Source organism: Macadamia integrifolia, chromosome 7, assembly GCF_013358625.1.
Source record: "Macadamia integrifolia cultivar HAES 741 chromosome 7, SCU_Mint_v3, whole genome shotgun sequence".
NCBI lineage: Eukaryota > Viridiplantae > Streptophyta > Magnoliopsida > Proteales > Proteaceae > Macadamia > Macadamia integrifolia.
Window position 1 is genome coordinate 2838697 of NC_056563.1, and position 24223 is coordinate 2862919.

Below are 24223 nucleotides of genomic sequence, written 5' to 3' on the forward strand. Positions count from 1 at the left end.
TCTTGGTGTGGCACCTTTGTTTTGATTGATAGCCATTGGATCACTGTTTAGATACGTGTCTAATCGCCCAGATAACTATGAGCTGACCGGGGAGATCACTCCTCAGGAGAGGAGCCAGATCCCACACCTGGGGTTTCATGGGTTAAGTTTCATGCAGTTAAACTCCTTTATTTTGCATTATGGTTTCAGGATTTCATGGTTTTGGCTTATGGTTTCATGGTGAGTCTTTTTAGTTCCACCTACACTCTCAACATGTAAATGATCCCCCATAACTTGGAACCAGATCCTCTCAAGTGGGCCAGTGCCCAGTGCTTATCCGATGGCCAGGGGTGTGGGCCTGAGTACTGCCAACCATCTGATGCGTGCTGAGAGCACCGGAGGGGATCTAGTCCCTCAAAATTATCTTACACACGAACTATGTAACCTATGCAAGAATGAAGAGGTTCCTCCGAATTGCAGACATTTAATCTACAATCTGCCTATATCAAAAATAAATAAATCCACTATCTGGAGAAAATTTTCTCGTCGATGTAACTTTTACAAGTCTTTGTATTTTTGGATAATATACAACCTATACATAACTATAGACTTGCATGGTAATCAGCCCATGGAAGTCTCAGACAGCAGTTGCAGCCTCTATACTGCTAAGCATATCAATCTGTAAGCTCCATTACGCAGATCCTATCAGAAGGGCAGGCATTGAAGGAACTGTAAATTGAACAATGTATCTCATATGAATTGGGTGAGGCGGGCACAACATCAACCCATTCCTTATCAACCTTCTCAACGTATGCATTTTGCTTCGCGATGGTATAAAACTGAAGTTCTCCGATTTGCTTTGTTATCTTTTTCAGAAACCTCATGGAGAATATCATGTCAAAATTTTGCTCAAAATCTTCCATTTTGTTGATTTTGACACCAATATCTGCATCACGGGAATCAACTAACCCAAAAAACAATGGATGTCCAACAACAAAGCTTTGAACCAAGCTGCTTACCTGCATAAAAGTACAAGCAATATGTCAACAGATGAATACCAAAAAAAACTAAAGAATGAAGCCACTGATCCTGGTCTTGAATGCTCAATTTATTAATGACCAAATCATCAACCCCAAAAATGCGTTTGTACCTGTGTGAAACAAAATCACACCAATAAAGATGTTATTAGCCTTAAAAGATTCTAGGCATCTACTGTGGAAGGAAACAGTGATCAAAGTGGTGCAAATTAATTTGGTATGCTTTACAAGTCGCTGCCAAATCATTTTCTAGCTGCAATACCATACTAGCACAGAAAACATAATAAACAAACACATGATCTGAAGAAGACTAATAACAGAAGAAATGGTTTCCACATATCAGAGTTCTCAGTATCCAAATCATCATCAATATACATAATAAATTGGAAAAATTAATTGGACACCCCCTGTACTATGGCCAGATTGCTTGTGACAACAAAAGTTTGAAAATATTACGCCCCATGAAACATGACGGTGTCAGCTGCTGTTAGTGGTTGAATGGAAAAGACCATTTTACCCTTATGAGTTATTCTACTGAAACCTTTGATGTTAAAATGACCAACTTACCCTTTAAAGGGTTTAACTGAAATAACCCAAATAGATTCACCGCTGCAACTCCCCGGCGGCTGCGAGGCATCACCACCCTGACACAGCACCAGTCCATCACACCACCCCTGCCCCCTGCGCATAGCCTTCTTTTTTTTTTTTTTTAATAAAAGAATGTTTCCCTGTGATTTCGTTTTTTGACCTCCACGGTTCCAATCTCGAATCTTCTAAATTAATTCTTCTTAAGATTCCTCTGATCAGTAGATATCAAACTATAATTTTGTTAATTCTATGACCACTAGAGGAGAAGAGATATCTGTCCTACTGATTTGAGGTCGCTTCAACCAAATTCTACCTTCTCTTTGTCTTCTCTCCCTTCTCTTTGTTTTCTCTCCCTTCTTTGGATTATTTGTGTCTCAACTTCTTTGGTTTTTAACAATTTTGCTTCTTTTTTTTCTTCTTTTTTTCTTGCAGGTCTTATCACTCTTGCGCATTTGTGTGTTTCAATGTAGGGCTGTGACGAAGAAATGTTGTGCACCACTCTGATATTGATATCAATCGATCAGTGCTGATAATTGACTCAAACCATATCTGATCCTAACTCTTTATTTGATCTTTAAGTCTTGATAATTTAGCGTTGCAACTGTATTACTCCTCTAATATTTTGAATCTTATTTGGGAAAAAAACAGACGAAAGGGATAAATCTCAATTTTGGAATTGACTTGGTGGCCGGTAGTCCTCTCTAAAAATGATTCTTGTTAACAACTTCCTATCTCAGTAGATTTTTATTTTTATTTTTTTTAAATCCGAACTACACTGTTTTCATTCTCTTATTCACATTACAGCTTTCTGGCCTGTGGGTTGATTGTTTGGAAGAAAGTGAGGAACCAGGTGATACGGTCTTTATGACCAACCGTGATGCGACCCATTCGAAGCTGAAATTCAAGAAGAAGAGGACACAGAGTGGCGGTGGTCTCCCGCATCTTGGGGCTTCATTCTTCTCTGGCGTTTGCAAATCGCCACAGAGCAAAGGGAGGTAGGCGGTGAAGCCTTGTTCAATGATGAAAGGGAAAGGAAACTTCCCATGTCTTAGTGAAAGGGTAAAAATGTCTATTCACTACCCTTAAAGGGCATTTAGGATTTTCCCCACCCATGACGTCATCATTAAACGGTGACCGACTAACGGACAAGGGCTAGTTGTAATAAATCTTAAATGCAAGAGCGGTCCAAAAAACTTTTCAAACTTTTGAGGTGTCAAGCAATCTGGCCATAGTATATGGGGTGTCCAAGTAATTTTCCCAAACACATTAGGGAGAAAGAACACTAACAGTCAGCACAATGTATGTTAGCACCTCCCTGTGTGTTTCTCTCTCCTTCCTTCTATGAAATGACATATATGCCCCTTATTGTGGGAGGAGAGATAGAGACATAGGAAGATGCTAACCTACACTACACAGCAAGATAGAGAACTCAAATACCTAAAGTTTAAAAAGTTAATATCAAGATTCACGTTGGGAAAACAAACCTGCACATACTCCACGCCCATTTCAGTGAGGATCTCTAGAATGTTGTTTGACGAAAGTAAGCTGAAGACTCCTCCAGATCCCACTGGTGACTGGAGTATTTCCCATGGTGACTTCATTAGAACCATGTACCCGTTTTCCTCTTCCAGTGAACTTGTAACAACAGGCAGCTTCGCCTCTTCGAAGAACCATACCTACAAAAGGGTCAAATGCTTGTAGTCACGAATACAAATATGAATTTGCACATGATCATCAAAGAATTATGCTAACCACATAATTATAATGATAGCCCACCATGACTTTCAGCATATTTCTGAGCAGATACACTATAGGGGAAAAGAACGGTCCCTGGTTGTGTGGCCCCAGTGCTGGTGAAGGGGCACACATGGGCATCAACAAGGAGTGAGGTTTTTGTATTTCACAGGGATGGGGGCATCATTTCACCTCCCTCTGTGTCTGAGCGCAGGGGCCGCATTATAGATACCATGAGGGGAAAGGAGAGGAGAGAAGGGATAGAGAGAAAGGCAACAACCTCAATGTTAACTAAATCAAGATAATTTTCCATTTCAAAAAATTTCCATAACTTCATGTAGAATTACAACCCCATTGATAAAGACCAAATAAATTGACTTTGAGACTCGTAAACAAAATAAATGACTATCCCTTCAAGTTACCTAAATAAAAACTGATCAAATACTTGTTATAGAAGACTCCAAACAATATAAACTACTAACTAACAATAAGGCATAAAATACTTCACCAATAAGGACTCTAGATATACTAAACTTACTTAAAACACAAGGGAATCGCACAATCTTATTATATACTTAATCTCATGTACCAAATATGAGTTCATAGAAGAGGCTCATTACATCAAAAAACTCAAAAAAAGATGCCTAAGGTATATAGAACGCAACCATGAGCCAAAATAAAGCCTTCTGAGGCCTGATTGGCCAAATTGGACAATCTTAACTACATCACCCCCTCCACGGATAAAACAATAACAAACTAAGCCTCCATGGATAAAATTTCCACTAATTTATAAGCTTGGACTTGCATCATAAGGGGAAAAATAAAAGTTATGCTTCACATCACATCATATATGGAATAGAGAACTATCACAAACTAAAACACAGTCAAGTTTACAGGATGTTTGTCACCTTTGCCTTTATTCTTGTTTCTGTAAATTTATTTTGTTATTGATTAGTTATCAAAAGTCATGGTTCAAGGTTTCGACCAATACCATCAAAATTTTCCACATTTCCACCGTATCCCAAGACTCTGATACCAAATACAATGTGACTTTTAAAAGTCACTAGCTTCAACTAGTATCGATCAAAATTCCCACATTTCGGTGGACCAATGGGTTCGACCATTTGGGTGGAACCAGCCTTTATAAAACCTTCTTATGGGAAACCAAGCCTTCTTATTTAAAAATTTTGACTCTCTCCCCATATTTCTTCTCTATGAAGTGCGAAACTTGGGAAAACACTCAAGATTTTTCCCTTGTGTAATCAAATCTTCATTCTAAGCTTGGATCTTGCATATTCATAACAAATCTACCTAAGGAAGGGACTTGGACCAACAAGGCAAACCCCATCTTCCCCAAAAATAATTTTTGTTTATAGAATATACTTGGACACTACTTGGAATTGACTGTTGGGTGTTGACTTTTGATTGTTAAGTGTTTACTGTTGACTGTTGACTGTTGAGAGTCGAGACTTGAGAGATAACTCACAATTATGTAATATTATTATTTATTTTGGATCTTTTACATTATGTTTTGTTTGTTTTAAACTTTTAATCATGTATTTCACATTTTTAGTTAGTAACTTATATAGTATAGTTTCAGTCAACAACTCAGCATACATTAGCAAACTTTGGTCAATACCACAAGTATGACTTAGGTGTTTTTTCCATAAAACTAATTATATAAATGGGTTAGAAATTTCTAAATTAGGACGTACAAAAAAAATAAGGGAAAAAAATTAATATTGGGGGTCAAAACCAAAGTTTCCACCAAAATCGGGAAAATTTCCTTGGTTTCCTCGAAATTTCGGTCTCACCAAGGGTTGAAACCCGACATTTTGAACCTTGTCAAAAGATCATGTCATCAAAGTAGACTATCATAGGAGAAGTCAAGGGATTAAACACAAAGTTTCAAGGCCCTGTTTAAATCAATAGCAATCCAAGCTGGAGAACACAAAATTTTAGCAGATAATAACATTATTGCTGTTATTGAGGAATTAAGCAAACCTTTTCCTTGTCCAGGAGAAAGTAGTTATGATCAGAAAAAAGCTTTCGCAATGGTTGGATGTCATGGGTGGGGGAAACCATCATCAAAGGTAGTGAGACACGTTCTTCATCAATCTGCAATTACAAATCATCAAGACATTAGAAGAAGTCACATAAAGCTATCAAAATAAAGCTTTTGTGATATATGTCTATAAATTATTTGCATATCAGATTGACTACAATAATGTTCCAAATGAATGAAAAGTTCAATGTGAAAAACTATCAGCTATGGTCGAACTATATATCTGCTTAAACCAATAAATCATTTCAATACATGATGAAATTGTGAATCACGTGCCGCAAACAACAAGAACTGAAATGCCAATAGCAGAACAATTCAGAAGGGTACAAGAGTACATTTAAAGGCAAGAGGGAAAAAGGTAGTTGCTAGAAAAGGAAATTTGGCTGAAAAAAAGTTAATTTTTTTTATCAAGTCAAGGCCACGTACATGGGCTTGGCTGCCTAAAAACAGGAAATTAGCTTCAAGTTATATATACATTTTTTTAACAAATTTTCCTGGAGATTGATGACCAGATCATGAAAGCAATGCCTTTTGAACTGGGGCAGACATGGAAATAGTGCTCTAGAAGTCCCAGGATACCATAACCATCACTAAAAATCTTCTTCATGCCAATTGAAATTGAAAATTATAACAAGATACCAAAAGTTCAAGTGTGAAGTCTCTAGAAAATTTATGAAAGAGTTCTATATTTAGAGAACATGCAATCTTCCTTATCCTTCATACCCAAAAAATATTTATTCTGCACATGCAGGTAGATGAAGTGATATGTTTAGAACAGCCATTATAACTAATGTGTTTGTCAAATGACACTGGAAAAGTTACGGGTTTTAGTCTGCTATTTTGTGACCTATATCCCATATTCTTGGATGTTAGCCATATATATTTTAGCACTATTTAATTATCTTTATATTCTATCATAAGGGGAAAAGAAAAAAAAAAAAGAAGCTCAGTAAGGGTAGACACACTATAATGTAACTTGCAGTCAAAGCTGCCCAATGTCATGACCTTTTCTTTTTCTTTAATATTATGTTTAAACCTTAAGGCGAAGAATGTAGCATTTTAACTTAAACTCATGGTGAAAAAAAAAAGAAGAAGAAGAAAGAAAGAAAGAAAGATGTGCAAGCAAAACCAAAATTTGAAAGTCTGTAAATTTTCTTACTACATTCACATAAAATGCAAATAATTTATTAAGAAAAGAAGAACTAAACCAGATCATGTGTTTAACAATACACAATGCCAGTTCACACTCACATGCAATAGTAAATTGAGCAAACAAAAATTGGGTCTAAGCAATCCATGGAAACGAAGATAGAACATAGACCAGTTGTCAGGTATTCACCTTCACAAATCTCCTTTCATCATGAAGTAATGACTGAAGAAGGGCATTGGACGAGTCCTTGACACTTTCAGAATTACAAACATTAGTGTCCAAGCCATTGGCGTCCACTACCAGAACAATGGCAACTTTTCCTTTTAACATGAGATCAATTCCCCTTTGCTGCAGTTGATGATTTCCGTCGAGCTTCCCAGTACGTTCAGAACAAGAGAAGCAATCCTTTGATATCCTCAAGGGATTTTTGGATAGCTTGGTTGAATTCGAAGAGATAAACTTGGAGAAATCCCATCTGATTCCAGAAGTCAAAAAAAGAAATAAGGAACAAGAAATTACAGAACATCTTTACCTTGTGATTCACACTAATTTATAAGCATATGCAGCAGGGGAAAACATTAAGATGAACCTCAAGCCAAGTGCTATAAAGAATACCATGCATCTTTGCTCTCTCCATCAGATATTAATTACTTCTACGGTTTTACCCAGGCCTACCAACTTTTCTTGCAAGAAGGAGATAACTCAACTGATTTGAAAAAGGGATTTTTTCCCTTTTTTTTTTCTTTTTTTTTTTTTTTTTTTTTTTTTTTGGGGGGGTGGGGGGAGTGGGGGTGGTTGTGGGAGCCATATGGGAAGTGTTGCAAACAAGGACTTTCAAGTGAACCTACTTTGGCAAACAACTAAGGTGCAGTTTGGAAATGTTTCCACTGCCAGGAACACCAGGAATGTCCAAAACACGGCCAGAAAATGTTTAAGAAGAAGATGAAGAACCAAAGGGTAGAAGTGATCCAGATGGTTGGATCAAACATGAAATTGCAATATTTCACCATGTAATAGAGGCAGCCTCAGCTATCTTGAAGAAGTTCTTTGGAGATTCTTTGCCCATATTAGGTAGGTGCAGTCTTCAAGAAAGTCACACCTAATTTACCTAAGTGGTCCATCATATACCATTATTGTCACTTGTAGGCACCTAGCCTAAATTCACAAAGCAGAAACACATTCAACCACCTCAAACTCTGCATACCTAAATAACATCAATTACATAGATGACAATGCTGAGATGTTCAAGAACATTTCCACTTCTGAAACTTGGGCTGAGAAGAACTGGGTCATTCAGATCTTATACCAGGTCTAAGAACCAAGAAAAACAATGTTTAACAGTAAACAAACAATCACCTTTTATTATTAATAGGACATAGATTTCCTTTTTTCCTTGTCCTGTAAGCAGATTCACCTTGGGAAGAAGAATTTTTTTTTTTTTTTTTTTTGGGGGGGGGGGGGGTGGTTTTGCTAGTTATCCATGTGGAAGGTGTGTTTCCGAAAATCACAAGATAAATCTGAGCCATCCATTTTATGGTTTTTTAAATCTAAACCGTCTGTTCCTTCTAAGTTAGGAGAGTGCACAGTAATGTCTAAAGTATTGGTACACATGCATAGACATACATGGGATGTGTGCCAATACAAAAAGGGGGTATTTGATTGAATTAGACTTTGAAATTTGACATGTCCCTAATCTAAGGAATGGACTCATATCATCTGTCCACGTAGCAGAACAGATGCCTTGTAACATTTGGAAGAATAACAGATCTTTGACATAATTATAATTTCCCTTATTTTCTTTCTTCTCTTTCCAACTTCATTAATTCTTGGGAACAACAAACTAATGTTTTGAAGCTAGTTCCATCATCTGACTTCGCTCTGTATACCATCAGGAACCATCTTACTAATTGGAACAACAAGAAGAAAAAAAGGGGAAGGGATGGGGGCTCTCAGCCGCTGAAGTGGGAAAAAATTTTCCCAGTCTAAAATGCAATTATTCAGAACTGTACAGAAAATTTATGAATCACAGACCTAAGTTTTGAGGATATATATGAAATGCCAAGTCTAGATATCGACCAAAATCAGCATATATATGGAGTTCTGCATATTGGCTTCATAGCTTGGAACCTGATTTGTCGAATAAAAAACATTTAGTGGTAGAAGAGGCCTCATTATTGAACTCATGCAGGTACTTGTAGTTGATGAAGTCAGCATATAGAGAAGTACTGATGAAAATAAAAGAATAAATGAAGATTGATCTCATTAGAGAGTAGGGACAGCAAAATTACACACTATCATAATTAGAAGGATCCATTTACAAACTATCATAATTAGAACGATGTTTTGGATCATATTCGGCATACATTGCACTTTTCATCATAAAAATTGTATTCTACCTTTCATAGGGTATTCCAGTATTTAGCATTGCCTGTTGAAGCAAATGAGAATTTACACCCACAATCTGATCTGCTAGCAAGCTCCTTTGCACTTTCTCACCATATCTGAACCCATGAAAAATATGTTGCTGCTTCATTTCACACAGTTTCTTTTTAGCTGCTATGAGACGCTGTTGGAATTTCTTTCTTTGTTTCCACTCCTGTAATGATTCTGGAGACTAATTAATGACTGGATTCTCAGACAATGTAACCAGAAACTCCATTCAAATACAACTGGTTAATTTTGATCTAATACAAATCTGGTCAGGCCCACAATATCTGCCATCTGGCTGTTGTTGAAGTCCAAATTTTGTGGGACAGTAGACCCCAAGGTTCCCTACTCACATATCAAATTTTAGTTTAATTGAAATTGTCAAGTGGTAGTATGCTAATCCAGGACTACCAAGAAGGTGCACACTAAGACATGGACTACAAAGTGGGGGCATGCCCGAGGGTATATGGTTGAGTTTGGCTCTGAAATTTGGCACATGGCCAATGCAGACCATACCTTATAAATGGTTGGAATGGCCACATCATCCTGCCCCATGGAACATCAAAGTGAACCATTAAGAGAGCCTTCTCTCAACGGGACGATTATTATTACAACATCTCATTAACCTTGTCACGCACGGATAGGAGGGCAAAGAATGTCAACCATCTCCCATGTATAAGTCCAATGTACAGTAAACAAGTAGACTTTGAAATCCTTTACTTTGGTAAGTAATATGAAATAATAAATCCATTTGATATTATAAAAACAAATCTAAAGACAACGCTCTACTAATACTGCAAGCAAAACTACCTGGCAGATAGATGCACAATAAGAACTGGATGGAGTAGAAGATACCAACGGTGCTAACTAATAAAAATGTGGATAACTTTAATTTCTATTGTAGTGGAAAATGAAAAATGTAATAATGGTACAAATTTTCAATTTCTAGAAAGGTGAGGCAAGAGAAATGTTGTCCAGAAGCTTGCTTTAGTATCAGCCAAAATAGGCCACTGAGCTGACAAACTCAGTCTGATAAATGATATTGCAAAGAATATATTTGCTTATTCGCTTTATAAATTGAAAACATGCTTATATAAACTTCCATTGTACAGTTTTACTAGGATCAGTAAAACAAATGAATGCAATCCACTAAGAAACTCTCATAAATAATGAACTGTAACAGAAAAAGGAGCAGTACCAACCAGTTTGCGCCTTTCTTTTTTGGATCTATAATCGGAGCGTAAATTCAACTCAAGAAGCCCCTTTGGAGGTGTGATATGCATTTCTCTTCTCATCATATCAACATCAGGAACAATTGCTTCAACAAAAGGGATCCACACAAATGGACCAGAAACATCTTTTTCTGAAATTGATGAACCATTCTGATCGAGCATTTCTTCAGATGAGTTAAGCCTAATCCGTAGGAGGTCATTTACACCACTGTTGAAGACATCAACAACAGTTCCCACTGTTTTGCCTGTGTCCTAGAAGGAAACAATATAATCAGTATTTCTGAAAATAAAAATCAGCAACCAACAATCTTAATAAGAAGCCCAAGTGAGTGAGGAAGGGAGAAAACTTGAGAAACAAGAATATAACAACATAGATGCTTTGTTGGAAAAAAAAAATAAGGTCAAATAGGGGAGCATTATTTTAGACACAAACAGTAAAAGACAGATGTCTAAGGCGAACAAAATTTGCTAAAAACAGTTTCTTAAAGATTCATCACTTCCAATAAATTGTATAAAAAATGCTCTAAATTTTCTGAAAAGTGGCTATGTCATATAATGGCACCAATCATGGATTGGAAGCAAATGATCTGTTATTCAAAGAGGTTTAACATTGAATTCAAAATTTATCAACATGCATTTTTCTAAAAGTAGTTGCAGATAAACAAGTCCATTTTGATCTAGAATATCAATGCAGAAGAGACTAAACAATATTAATCAGTTCCTGATATCACATTAAATGATAAATATAAATCCAAACAGATGTATGAATGTGTCAAGTTCGTTGGTGACAGTATATCTAAGGTTTCATATTGTGTCTACGAGACTATGACCACAAAAAGCATAGCAAGTCTTGGGCCACATTCAGTTCAACGATATCAATGCGATATCATGAAGGACATTCTTTGGAATAGTATTACAATGTATCCCAATCAAAGCAAATAAGGTATACAATGCCATAAAGTAATTTCACTTTCAATTTTCACTTTTTAAAATAGTCCATAACTTCTGCAGTAAATTGGATATAAAGGTAATAATAAGTCCACATCTTATGCTCTAGCAAAAAAAAGTCCACACCTTATGAATAACTGCCATGCCAACAAGATCAGGAGTGTAAAACTCATCATCTTCCAGGACTGGCCTGTCCTGTTCCCTTACAAGTAAAGTTGAGCCCACTAGTTGCTTAGCCTGAGAAAGAATAAAGCACATAAGACAAGCTGTCAGGGTTACATTTCAGCTAGAAAGCTTATTAAATAGTACCTCTGTGTTACAATTTATCCTTTGATTGCTTCAAAAAGCTTAATCTAAGCTGTAAATTATATTTAAAAAGAAGAAAAAGGTTAATCACACAATTCTGAACCATGAGGTTTTTTTCCTTCTTTTAGTTGATTCCATTCCATTTATTTATTTTTTTTTCCTAGAAAACTAGTCCTCTTTTCCAGCAAGAACTAAGAACCTTTATCTCCTACAGAAGCATATTTATGCCAGAGCAAAACGCCGGCAGATCATCTTTTTCAGTTTCTCAGAGATTGGAGGATCTTTTGAAATTGAATGTTCCAATAACTATTACCACAGTCCTTCAATTAATATTATTTAAGTTTTAAAAGAAAGAATAACCTTTAACTTCATGCCCCAAGACACTGGCGAGTGGCGAGTGAAACATGGAGCTTTAACATGTTGAAATTATCTCTTTTTTTCTTATCGAAAAATCCTCTCCCTAACAAGATAAAGCTAAACTGTGATGCCTCAAGAATATTCCACCATCATTTGGAGAACAAGATTAGATCCAGTTTACAAGTACTTGAAAACGTTTTGCAACATACAGAAATGTATGACAATAGAGGAATTAGAAAAAATCTAATCAAGAAACCAGTTGTAGTAAACTGACCTCGTCCACCGTTTCAATTCCACTAAGACTAACAATCCAACTCTTCTGCCCAGGGTGACTTCTTCCATCAAACAGCTCAACTTCTCGAATCATTTCCCTCCCCAAGATTCGTTCCCTCAACCATCTCTTTCCTGGCTGAAAACAGGATCTTCCAGTAAGACTATAAACCAATTCCAGCATAGAAACCTATAGCCAAGCTTATATGCTTGTGCCCCTAGTTACTATTCACCTGTGTAAATCGCAGCTCAGGAAAATCAGTACTAGGGTGTACACGTAGCTCTCCTTGAAGCCCATGAGCAGCGGCTATGTAACCAATTTCAACGAATTCCAACTCTTTGCTAGTGGTTTCAGTAACTTCTTCAATCACTGAAGCACAATTTTGTGGAGCATAAGCAAGCCCGGATGAACAAAAGTGTCAAACTTCATGGAAAAACTAATAAAACGTATAAAAAAAAATCAATGAAGTAAAATGAATCACACCTATCAAAGAAAAGTTCCTGAACGAAATTGAATATTAGGTCTACAAAAAAAAAAAAGGAAATTACCAGTAGTCTGCAGAACGTGGAGGGTATGACGGTAGAAACGCGAACAGTTAAAGCGTAGTATTGCCCATGATTGAGAGGTAAGTGGTCTCCTGCAATGGCTCAGAGGAAGAGCTTCTAGGCGTCGGCTGTTGAGGAGGAGATGGGGTGGAGAGAATGAAGTCGAAGCAGAAGAGAGAGGTGAAGAGCTCTGCATCTTTACCTTCACTCACCACTTCACCAGCGTATGGTCTAGCACTTCAGCCTATAGAGAAACCCATGGGATTAAGTTGGCCGTTGGAACAGATAAGGGTATTTTCGTCATTCAACGAATTTCTCCAAAATATGGGTTGTCAAAACTTGGCCCAACTTGAACGGACCGGTTAAACCTAGAGACTCAATTGATGATTATTAAATATGTTGAGCCCAAGCATAGGCTGATTAATAATTGGGTGTTTCTGGTGCAAGGTAGTGGGCCAACAATCGTCTGACCGGACCGACCAAATACTCTGATCAATTAATAAACAACTGTTTATATATCTCAATTAGTCTATTTAAGCTTAGTTAGCTCAACTATAGCTTAATTATTGACCAATTCACTCAATTACCTTAAGCTCAATTGTGGACCAATAACCGATCAATTGAATATAATTGTGTCCATGCCTTGCTATGAGGACTGATTACCCACATTGACGAATCACTATAGGGCCTTAAACTAGTGGGGATTCACTGAGGATCAATTAGGCCCAACCAATTGACACTCTTACCCAAAGCATGGAGAAGACCTTGTTTCTTTGGATAATAGGAGAACTTCATCCAAATGAAAAGGAAGATTAACCTCATGCATTTCCAATCTTCCCTAAGGAGTAGTGATGTTTCAAGCATTAATAGGCCTTCACATCATACTTTGGTATGAAATAGAATGGTTGGTAAAGTATTTTAGCAAGAGAATTATGGTGCCTCATATGTGGTTCTTTGAAAAGCAGCATGGCTCTTACGTCAGTTTAGGGGCCAATAAGAGTTCTTAGGAAAGCATAGACAAAGGTAGGATATTTGTCTTTTATGATGGGTGGATGGTCATTTCACACTACTAGGTTTCTAGACACAAGCTATGCTATCTTTTAAGCTTCTTTTTCCCAAAATAGAAATAAAGAAAGTGTTCTCTGTGGCTTGTGGGGAGCGTAGCATCCACAACACCTCCTACGGTCTATCTCTCTCCTTTGTGGCGCAACACAGTGTTTGGCATGGATCCAACGCCTAGAAACGCCTTGAGCTACGCGTGACCGTCTTGGGTTCCATACCAAGGCATTCCTGACCATTGGATGCATGCCGGATACTGTGTTGTGCCGTAGAGGAGCTCAATCCCTCTGCTCATATAAGTCATTTCATATTGAAAAAACGACAAAAACAATGGCAGAGGCTGCATTCCCTACGAAAAACATTATCCCATGGAAATAATCAAGTTTAGATCCTTTTATTGGACATGATGTCTCATTGCAAACCTAATGTGGGCCTGGGCTCCTTGGCCTTGTTTATTATTATTGGGGGCGTCAAGTTCAATTTTGGGCCCATGAGCGTCTAAACCAAGCCTTGCCTAGGGATCACTGTTTTGGATTAGGCTTGAGTCGCTACTTCATGGAGACCTTAAGAGTCTATTTGTTTAGAAGGGTTTTGATGGGTGGGATTTTAGGGGTGGGATTATAGTACAGATTTTTTCAATCCCATGTAAAATGTAACATTTGGTTGAGTGGGATAGTAAAATGTTCAGACAACCTTGGGAAACGAGTTTTCCCTGTCTGATAATGTGGCCTTCACTCCACCCCCTTCCAATGTCTTACCAAATTGGTGGGACTTTGTGGGGCGGTAATGTTCGTTGTTCCATCTCTCTCTCTCTCTCTCTCTCTGTGGGTGTGTGTGTGTGTGTGGATTTCATTTGGACTAAAACCATTCACGATATCTAAGCCTCAGTTTTTCATCAGATCCCGTCGATTTTTTCGACAACTCTTCTTTGGAGCTTGAAAACACCGATGGATGATTCGAAGGCAACGATGCTACATCACCACCACCGCCCGAAGATTTATCATTAACCGATACAAATCTCGAATGAACAACAACAGAACCATCGCTCTGTTGTGATTGTGAACTGAGGCTTCCCGCCAAGTACGATTTCTCGTCAAAATGGATTTTAAGGGTTAAAAATAAAATAAAATAAAATCAGACCAAATCAAATTGTGAAGTTGTTGTAACCTGACAGTTAAGGCACTCGCAGTGCCGATACAATATGTAGCACCCACTACACGGGAGCACCCATTCCCGATGCTTAGTACCCACTAAGCATTCAATAAAGAATACAGTAAATTTGGGCTTATATCAATGCCCTATAGTTAAGCCTTGCCTAGCAAATTCATCCACAACTAGCTAGTATGCTTACAATTCATACACAACTAACCTAGCATGTAAACATTCATTCACAACTAACACTAAACATACATACATATTATCATATATGCATATAATGTAAATTCTAGGGTTATAAAATCTCACAGTCCTTGTCTGATGTTAGCAGAGTTGTCTCAAAGCACAGTCTCTACACACTGGAATCTTCAACTCCCCTCTAGAGTAGGAGACTCGAATCTTCAAGTAAGCTCAACATGGCCATGGCATCTCACAAGTCTTCTCCCTTGTCCTCTTGCACTTTAAAGCACAAATAGAAAAACCATCTCTTCTTTTCTCTCTTCTCTTGGCTTTTAATCAATAAAACATCAAGAACACTCAACTACCTTCTCAAGCCCACTTTAATGAAGTAAAGACACTTTTCATCAAGCAATAAACCTCATTCAATGATCAACCAGCAAGAGGAAAAATTCTCTTACCAAAATTATAGCATTTTTTCACTCAACATTCATTTTTCTTACTGCCATGGTGTAGGGCTTGAAAAAACAAAGAATTAGCAACTTGGTTCACCCAAATCAGAGTTAAAATGAGGGAGATATGACCATTTGAAGTTGGAGCAATGAGATATCTTGAAATGAAATCTTTGTAGGGGTGGCGTAGGTTACGCCATCGGCGCGCACAACAGAGGCGCAGATCTAGCTGTAGATATCTTCAAAATGTATCTTTTAATATGAGTCGTTCGATTAAACCAACGGACAATAGATCTAAATTATAGGATTTGAATCTCTCAAGTCAAAGATGATGTCATTGTGACACAGGCGTTAACATCGTCAGACGCGTTGTTGACTCACCATTGGCTATGTCAGCACAGATTCCGGATCTATGTCGGCTTAACCCATAAAAAAGAATCATTTAAAGACCATTAAATCTGGATCTATAAGATCTAGTTGATCCAGATCTAATGGATTGGAATCTAAGCTTCGGTGATGATACACATGCGACACACACTAGTCAATTAATATAGTGCAGCACCAGACCATCGTAGCCAATGCATCCGACCAACCCCAACACATGGGCAACCATCTTTTGCGTCAGTACAGCGCTCCATTCGATCAGCATTAGGCCTATGTGGCTCAATCAGAGCCATCCATTCTACAACACTATACTTCTTCTTTTTACAATCAAGTCGCTGCCTCTATATATTTCACTTCTGAAACACTCTTATCAACTCAGACCTTTAAAACCTTGAAATTACAGAAAAACCCCTAAATTTTCAAAATTAAAATCTGGAAAATCCACCCAACACCGAGAGCGTATATGTCATTTTTCAGTTTCGAATTTTGAACTGGTTTCACGGAAACATGTGTAACTTTTTCATACGATATCTGATCGAGATGAAACGAAGTGCGTTGGAACCGCGACTAGATGCTCTACGACTTTTCAGAAGACTCGATCATCTGACTTTCATGTAAAAGACCAAAATATCTCTAGATTTTTCTAATGACACATCTTCCTTATACGGAATCAGAATGCGACGAAATCAGAACCATTGGAAATATCTGATTTTTTTCATGTTGTTACATGGAGAAAACTTCTTTTAAAAAATTCATCTTCAATACCGAAATTACCCCCCAATGTCATAAATGCCATAACTTCTTTATACGGTATCAGAACGCAACAAAATCAAATGCACTGGACTATATATAATTACAATCTATCTTTTTCATGAAGAAACGGTCTTCCAAAAATATTTTTTCACTATCGCAAATGCCCTCGAGCATAAATAGGCTAATTTTGTCAGTTTTGACATAGAAATTCGCACCACCTACTAAAGATGTATCAAATCACTCCATGCATACCATGCAGCTCTGTTATCTCATTGGTGAAACTGGACGCTACTACGTCATCATTTCCATCCACGTCACCCAAACTGGCCATGTCATCATCGCCACTTGGCCGGGTTGTCAACAAGGACAACCATAAAACAACAGAAGTACCATTGATGATTTTGAAGATCAATCTCCTTTCCTAATTTCATCCGAAAGAATTACCAATGAGCAAACGTAGAAGACTAAGACTCAGTAACTTAGATCGGAGAGAAAAGAATGGGTACTGTTGATTATCTCTTTAGGTTTCTTCAGATTATCTCTCTTTTGTTAAAGTCTAAGCCTCTAAGGTCTCTCTATCTTCTCTTTCTCTCTCCTCTCAACCAAACATGATATAGTGGAATGCTATAGTTATTTCACCACATCTTTACTTTTCTGTCTTTTACCCTACTAACATGTGGGTCCCATACTAACAACAATCCCACCCCCAACTCCCCTCTAAACAAACGGGCCCTAAAAATATATCCATGGAAAAGAAATACCCTGAGAAGACATTTGATGGGAAACCTTATTCTTGGATCAGCCATATGTTAAAGTTTTCTACTCAAATCGATCTTGTTTTGCAGCTCACCATGTTAGGAATTCTTTAATTAAAAAAAAAAAATTTGTTACGAGTTTGACCTTCGAATTTTAACGTTAAAGTCAAAGTAGGCAAAGTTGGATTTTCAACAAAATTTTAAATCTTTGTTTTTCCACATAGAAAAATGAGAATAATCTGAAAATTTTTAGATGGATATGTGATTAAGTAGACAATATATTCATAAAATTGTCTACAAATCCGTCTAAGTTCACTTTGACATAGTCATTAGGAGGAGGATGTCATCTGATGAAGACCATCTCCTTAGTCGATCTCCAATTTACTGACATGTCTAAGCGCTCAAAAGGAACCAAGCAAATAACCTCTTGACCTTAAAAAAGTAATCTTTCACAATAAAATCAGTTGATTAGGACAAATATAATATCCTTTAGGAACCATACAAGAGGACGGATAGAAATTTTAATAGTATATATAATCATTTTCTTAGTAAATCATTCCCTTCATGGAGTCAAACTCTCAAGAAACAGCGAACCCATTTCACACCTTGCCTTCGCTGATGATATCATTCTCTTTGGTTGGGCCACTCCGCAGGAATCAGTAGTGTTTTCCTCTATTATTTCCAAATTTTGTACTCAATCTGGCCAACTCCTCAATGTTAACAAATCACGTGCTCATTTCATTCCTAATGTTTCTTCTGCCATTAAAAGAACTTTATTTGATAGATTCCACATTCTCCCCTCATTTGCTCAAGATATTTACTTAGGAATCCCTTTCACCCATGGTAGAATTTCCAAATCCCAGTATTCATATTTACTTCTTCGAGTTAATGAGAAACTAAAAGGTTGGAAAGCTAAACTCCTTAGCTTGGCTAGTAAACACGTTCTCATTCAATTCACTCTTTCTACTCTCCCCTTGTATTATATGTCTTGTTTCTCCCTTCCCTCTTCAGTCCATCGTAGGCTTGATTCTCTCAGTCGTAATTTCTTCTGGTCTAATGGTAATAAGTCACATATCCATACTGTCAATTGGGACTCTATTTGTAAGTCTAAGAAATCCGAGGGGCTCAATATTAAGCTTTCATCAAATATGAATCTTGCCATTCTCTCTAAAAAAAGCTTGGGAATTGTTAAAGCCCTCCAATCCTTGTGGGATAGACTAATGAAATCAAAATATTTTCCCCACACAGACTTTCTTCATTCTTGCTGTCCCCCTAATGCCTCATGGGAATGGAAATCCATATGCAAATCCAAACCTCTCCTCTCTAAGGGCATTATTCTTCAAGTTGGAAATGGCCACAATGTCAACCCCTGGTTGGATCCTTGGATCCCTGGATATATTCCTTCCTCTGCCCCTTTACCTCTTCCCCGTGGTGCTCCTTCCTCAGTAGCTGATCTCATCATCCCATCCTCGCATAGTTGGAATTCTGATATAACTTTTCAATGGTGGCTTGATGACATTGCTACTGCGATTCTATCTCTACCCCTTCCTATTCACCCCACTGCTAATTCTTCTCGCTGTGCTCATACAACGAATGGATCCTTCTCTGTTGCTTCATCCTACTGTCTCTCCCTCGCCCAATCTGATTCAGAAATCAACCCTATTTGGCTACTCATATGGCACCCCCCTATCGCACCCAAAATCCTTGTGTTCCTTTGAAAACTCCTGTTGGACCGTCTACCTCATAGAGGAATCCTGTCATCCTGGGGACTCAACATCCCTAACAATTTCCCTACTTGTAACCACTTCCCTCTTACCTCATATCATCTATTCATTCAATGTCCACTCTCCACCTCTATTTGGTCCTCAGTTTCTATGTTTCCACTCTCTCCAATTGGCATGACTACATCATCTTGGATTGAAAGTCTCTTATCCATGAGATCCCCAAAAGAAGGCAAACAAAGAGCTTTAGATTTAATGGCACAACTCCTTTGGCAAATTTGGCTCAATTATAACTCAACCTCTCATAATCAAGTTCCTGAGACAGCCTCATCTATCATTCGGAAAAGTTATTTCTTGGCCTTTGACCATATCCCTCCAGTCCAGAGAAGTCCTCTAAGATACACCCTTCACATAGCCTGGTTTCCATCACCATACCCTTTCGTTAAAATCAATACTGATGGTTCCTCCATGGGGGCTCCAGGTAATTCAGGCAGTGGAGCAGTCTTTAGGGACCATACTGGAAGCTTTCTTGCTGGATTTTCTGAGTATGAGGGTATCACATATGCTTTTATAGCGGAAGCCATTGCTATACGCACCGCTCTCCAAATTGCTTTCACCAAGAGGTTCACTCACATAATCATTGAAAGTGACTGTTTATTATTAGTCAATATCCTTAAAGGACTCGGCAACTCTATACCTTGGAGGATTTCACATATCATTTCAAATTGCTTTTAGCTAAGCAATAGTTTTGAAGAGGTGCAGTATCATCATGTGTATCGTTAGGCAAACTCAGTAGCTGATGCATTCGCATCTTTTGGTTCCTCTCACAAGTTTTTTGCAATCTAGAATCATTCTCCCCCTCCCCCTTTCGCTCATCTTTCTCTGTATCGTGATAGTTGTAATCTTCCCCTCCCTCATGAGGTTCTTTTTCAATAAATCTATTCCTTTACCAAAAAAAAAAATGCCCTTGAAAATATCCAATTTGTGAATTATGGAATATATAATTCATCTTATAAATGCATTGTTTTTGTCTATAAAGACCTCCATCTCCTTGGAGGTGTTATCTATATGTTTGCAAGAGGGGCTAACCCCATTTCCTGACCTAATTCAATTCATCACCAATCGAGTGATATGGAGGATATCATGGCAGCAAGCTACCCTGGGTCCTCCTATTTCTATAGAGGAATGTGTGAACAATGCCACCGATATATTGGTGGATCTTCACACGAACTCGTCCCATGGTTCCTTATACAATATATATATATAGATAATGTTAAGGAAATATTCACAATTACTTAATTACAAGTTTTTTGTTTTTGTTTTTGTTTTTGTTTTTGTTTTGTTTTTGTTTTTGTTTTTGTTTTGTTTTTTTCTTTTTTTTCTTTTTACTTTGGAATAAAGCCTATTGGGTTTAATAGGTATAAAATGGTTTGATCATTCATCTTGAAAATTCCTTAATTAATAGTCTTAGTATATATATTTTTTGGTAAATACAGTCTTTAGTATAATAAACTAGGGTATAGATATTTTCATAAATAAAAGTTATAGTCCTTCTGTAAATTCATCTAACATATTAATTCTATTACTCGAAGAAGCAAAAGGGATAAACCCACCTAGGAAGGCTTTCATAAACTGTCCAAATATTTTCTGCTTGATAGGTTAGAATTGGCTGGGTCTAAAATTTTGCAGATGAAATAATCCTCAAAGTTGGGGCCTGCGTTGTAGCGCAGCGATCGATTGCTAGCCCTATGAAGCCTAGCGTAAGTTGGATCCACCCTACACCCCATCCTATCTAATATACTAATGAGTGTGACCCAATCCCTTGGACCCACTCTTGGCCCTTCAATGGGTCCTTTGTGTGGCCCCATAATGGTTCTTGCACGAAAGATTAAAATGAAAACTAAAAATGGGCCTTAAGGTCCCTTTGACCTTAGCAGAAAAAATACTAAGAATTTTGCCACATAGGAGAAAAAATGTGACGCTTTCACGGTTTCATCCATTGGATGGACAATGGATGATTAGATAGGTCATTTGTCAAATTTCAATTTTAATTCATTCAAATATTTTTTGTGTATTGACATGTATTCCCAAGTATATCTATGCACATTTATGGAACTCAAACATTACTACGCACTCTTTTGTAGTCCTATTTCAAATCTCTATTTCATCACTTGGCAAATCCTATGTAAGCTAAAAATTGAAATGCGAGTAAGGGACCAAAAAGTTATCCACAATATTTGTGTCCCATTTGACATGCCACATGGCCTATTTTTGAACTTACCAAAAAAGCTTATATGGTGGCGATGATGGCTAGATATATTTTGCCAATCAATTAATAATGAATATTTTAAACTATTATTCACCCAAAAATAAATAAATAAATAAAGAGAAATTTACCGCACCACCCCCTGGAGAATACCACGATGATAATACCACCCCTTCTGTTTAACCAAATTATTCTCAGACCCCTTACCGTCAGTCACCGTTAAGTGTGAAGTTAAAATGACTATCATACACTTAGCATTAAAAAATCCTTATACTTGAACCCACGTTTTGATTAAAAAAAAGTCGGAATCTCTACTTTCATCATCAAGCCCTGCAATTTTTTTTCAGTTTTTCTCACTTCCGTCGATCATCGATTCAGATCCATAAGAATAATAATTAAGGAAATTAAAGGAAAAACCCAAATATTTCCTAGTTCAAGATCAAGAGAAAAAGGGTTCCTGAAGCCGATTCATATAGTATAGTTTCAATCAATAAAATCAATAAAATACCATAAATGAATGCATAAGGATGGAAGAACTGATCTTGTCTCTTCTTCTTCTTTTCTTTTCTTTTCTTTTTCTTTTTCTTTTTCTTTTTCTTTTTCTTTCTGTTTCGTTCTCTCACTTCTCGCCTTGTCTTGTCATTCTTCTTCTGTTTTCTATTTCTCTTTCCCTTCTTGTTTCTTCTTCTTCTTCTTCTTCTTCTTCTCTGTTTGTCTTCTGGTTCTCATCTCTAAAAGACAATCTTCGGCTTGATTAAGCTTGTCAGACTTAACCAATGCATTTACAAGAACAACATAAGCATCAATGTTCAAACAACAACCACTGTTCTTCCACCAATTTAACACTCTTACTGTATCATCAACCAGACCCAAAGCCCCATACAAAGACATCATCGACAACAATGCTTCTTCACTTACTCTAGAACCCATCAAGCTTTCCATTTCATTCCAAACCATCTTTGCTAATGCCTTCATTTCTGCTCTTGAGTACACATAAATCATAGATGAATAAACCAATTCCCTATTCTCAATACCTTCAGACGATTTAATCTCTGCAAATATCTTCTCGGCTTCATCAACCAATCCAATTTTCCCATAACCACGGATCAGAGATGCATAAACATGGCCATTAACATCAAAACCAGAAAGCTGCACTTTCTTCACAAGTTCAAGAGCTACTACATGCCTGCGTTTCTCTATCATAGCCTCCACAAAAGTAGCTAAACTGTGACTGTCCTTAAGAATCCCTTCTTTGAAAAGAGAAACGGCTTCAGAAACAATGCCTTCCTCAACAAATCTCCCTATGAGATCCATAGCCAAACACTTACCAGGTCTGTATCCCACCTTCCTCATCTCTTTAAGAATCACCCTACATAGCTTCACCCACCCAACTCTACAAAGAACCCCAAGCAATGTCCTGTAAATCACCTCATTAGCAAGAAACCCTGCATCTTCCATCTCCAGGAACAGCTCCATAGCCGCACGAGCATCCACATTCTTGCCATACACATCCATCAAACACGAATAGAATGCCTAGCTAAGGTTTGAACCTCATACCCTGGCCCTCTCTGCCACCAAAATCGCTTCCTTATACAGCCCATGTTGGGCATAAATAGATATCGCATAACAGTAAGCACCCTCGTCAAATTCGATTTCTTCCAACAACTCTCAAACGAAAACTCGCAGAGAGGTAATAGGGTTACAGTTGAAAGGAGAAGAAGAAGGGTTAACAGTAGCGATTTGGGGAAGAACATACCTGTTTCAATTTGGGGAAGAAGAAGCCTACACCGCGAATTGCTGCTGGTGGCCGCGAGTTCCTCCACATCACCGATGCAAAACCGTTGCCGCCATGATCGCTAGTCATCTATGCTGCCGGTGCTCCGAACGAGCGCTGATGCTCGGAAGGTAAGGGAGTGTTTGGTTCGATAAATCTTTGGGATGACATTCTTTAGAATGATAATTCTTAATTTTTGGAGCTGTTTGGTTCCTCTAGATTGACCCTCATAAGTGAGCACCCTACTTCCCATGAATGGTCATATTACAAAGGATGTATTCCAAATTTGAGTTTACCTCAACACTTAAATTCAGATTTGAGCAACATTTTTACCACCTAATATAAAAGGAAAAAGCGGAAAGAAGTTCTCTACGGAAGCCAATATTTCAACCCGCGAGAAACATGTACTAGCCTTAAGGTAGGGGTGTCAATTCCTAAACCAAACCGGTAAAACCGGTCGGACCAAATCGATAACAACATGGACCGAATCGAACCGAATCCTTATTGGTTCGGTTCGATTTGGAGTATTGCAACCCCAAAACCAAACTGAACCACACCAGAAACTGGATGAACCAGAAACCAAACCGAAATCGGCTCAAAACTCGGACCGAAACTGAAACCAAACCGGAAAGAAACCGAAACACTCCAAAATTCATTAAAAAAATCAAAATTTGCATAGTTTTGTATACATTTGTATGGAAAGTCGAATCCAAACTGGATCAAAAACCAAAACCAACCTGGTTACAAATCGATTTAAGAAACCGAAGACAAACCGAAACCAAACCACACTGAAACCGAAACCAAACCGAAACTGGAATTTCCTTATTGGTTTGGTTTCGGTTTCAGCTTTCCCACACTGAAACCGACTCAACCAGGACCAAAACTGAGCCGGACCGACCGATTGACACCCCTACCTCAAGGCAACCAAACGATTTTTCAGAAAGAAACATAATTCAGAAGAATGTCTATCAAAAGATTGACATTCATATCTGATATATACACCATTTGATTTACCGAACCAAACACCCCTTAAAGCTTCTATTGTCGAACTGCTTGCCATTATCAGTGATAAATACGTGAGGTATCCT

General features: G+C 37.7%; 2 protein-coding genes across 2 annotated transcripts; both read right to left on the reverse strand.

Moving 5' to 3' along the window:
* Positions 1-482: 482 nt before the first annotated feature.
* Positions 483-12871, reverse strand: LOC122084996. The gene is made up of 10 exons (XM_042653413.1): positions 12643-12871; positions 12327-12463; positions 12098-12232; positions 11287-11397; positions 10183-10464; positions 8950-9149; positions 6743-7028; positions 5343-5456; positions 3089-3280; positions 483-998 (listed from the first exon to the last, which is right to left on the reverse strand). The coding sequence occupies exons 1-10, from the start codon at positions 12833-12835 to the stop codon at positions 654-656; spliced, it is 1995 nt and encodes a 664-aa protein (XP_042509347.1). The 5' UTR covers positions 12836-12871; the 3' UTR covers positions 483-653.
* An 8824-nt stretch (positions 12872-21695) lies between these two features.
* Positions 21696-23372, reverse strand: LOC122085235 (pentatricopeptide repeat-containing protein At2g32630-like). Its single transcript, XM_042653723.1, has 2 exons — positions 23118-23372; positions 21696-22948 (listed from the first exon to the last, which is right to left on the reverse strand). Exon 2 carries the CDS (start codon positions 22874-22876, stop codon positions 22019-22021), a length of 858 nt encoding a protein of 285 aa, XP_042509657.1. The 5' UTR covers positions 22877-22948; positions 23118-23372; the 3' UTR covers positions 21696-22018.
* Positions 23373-24223: the final 851 nt, after the last annotated feature.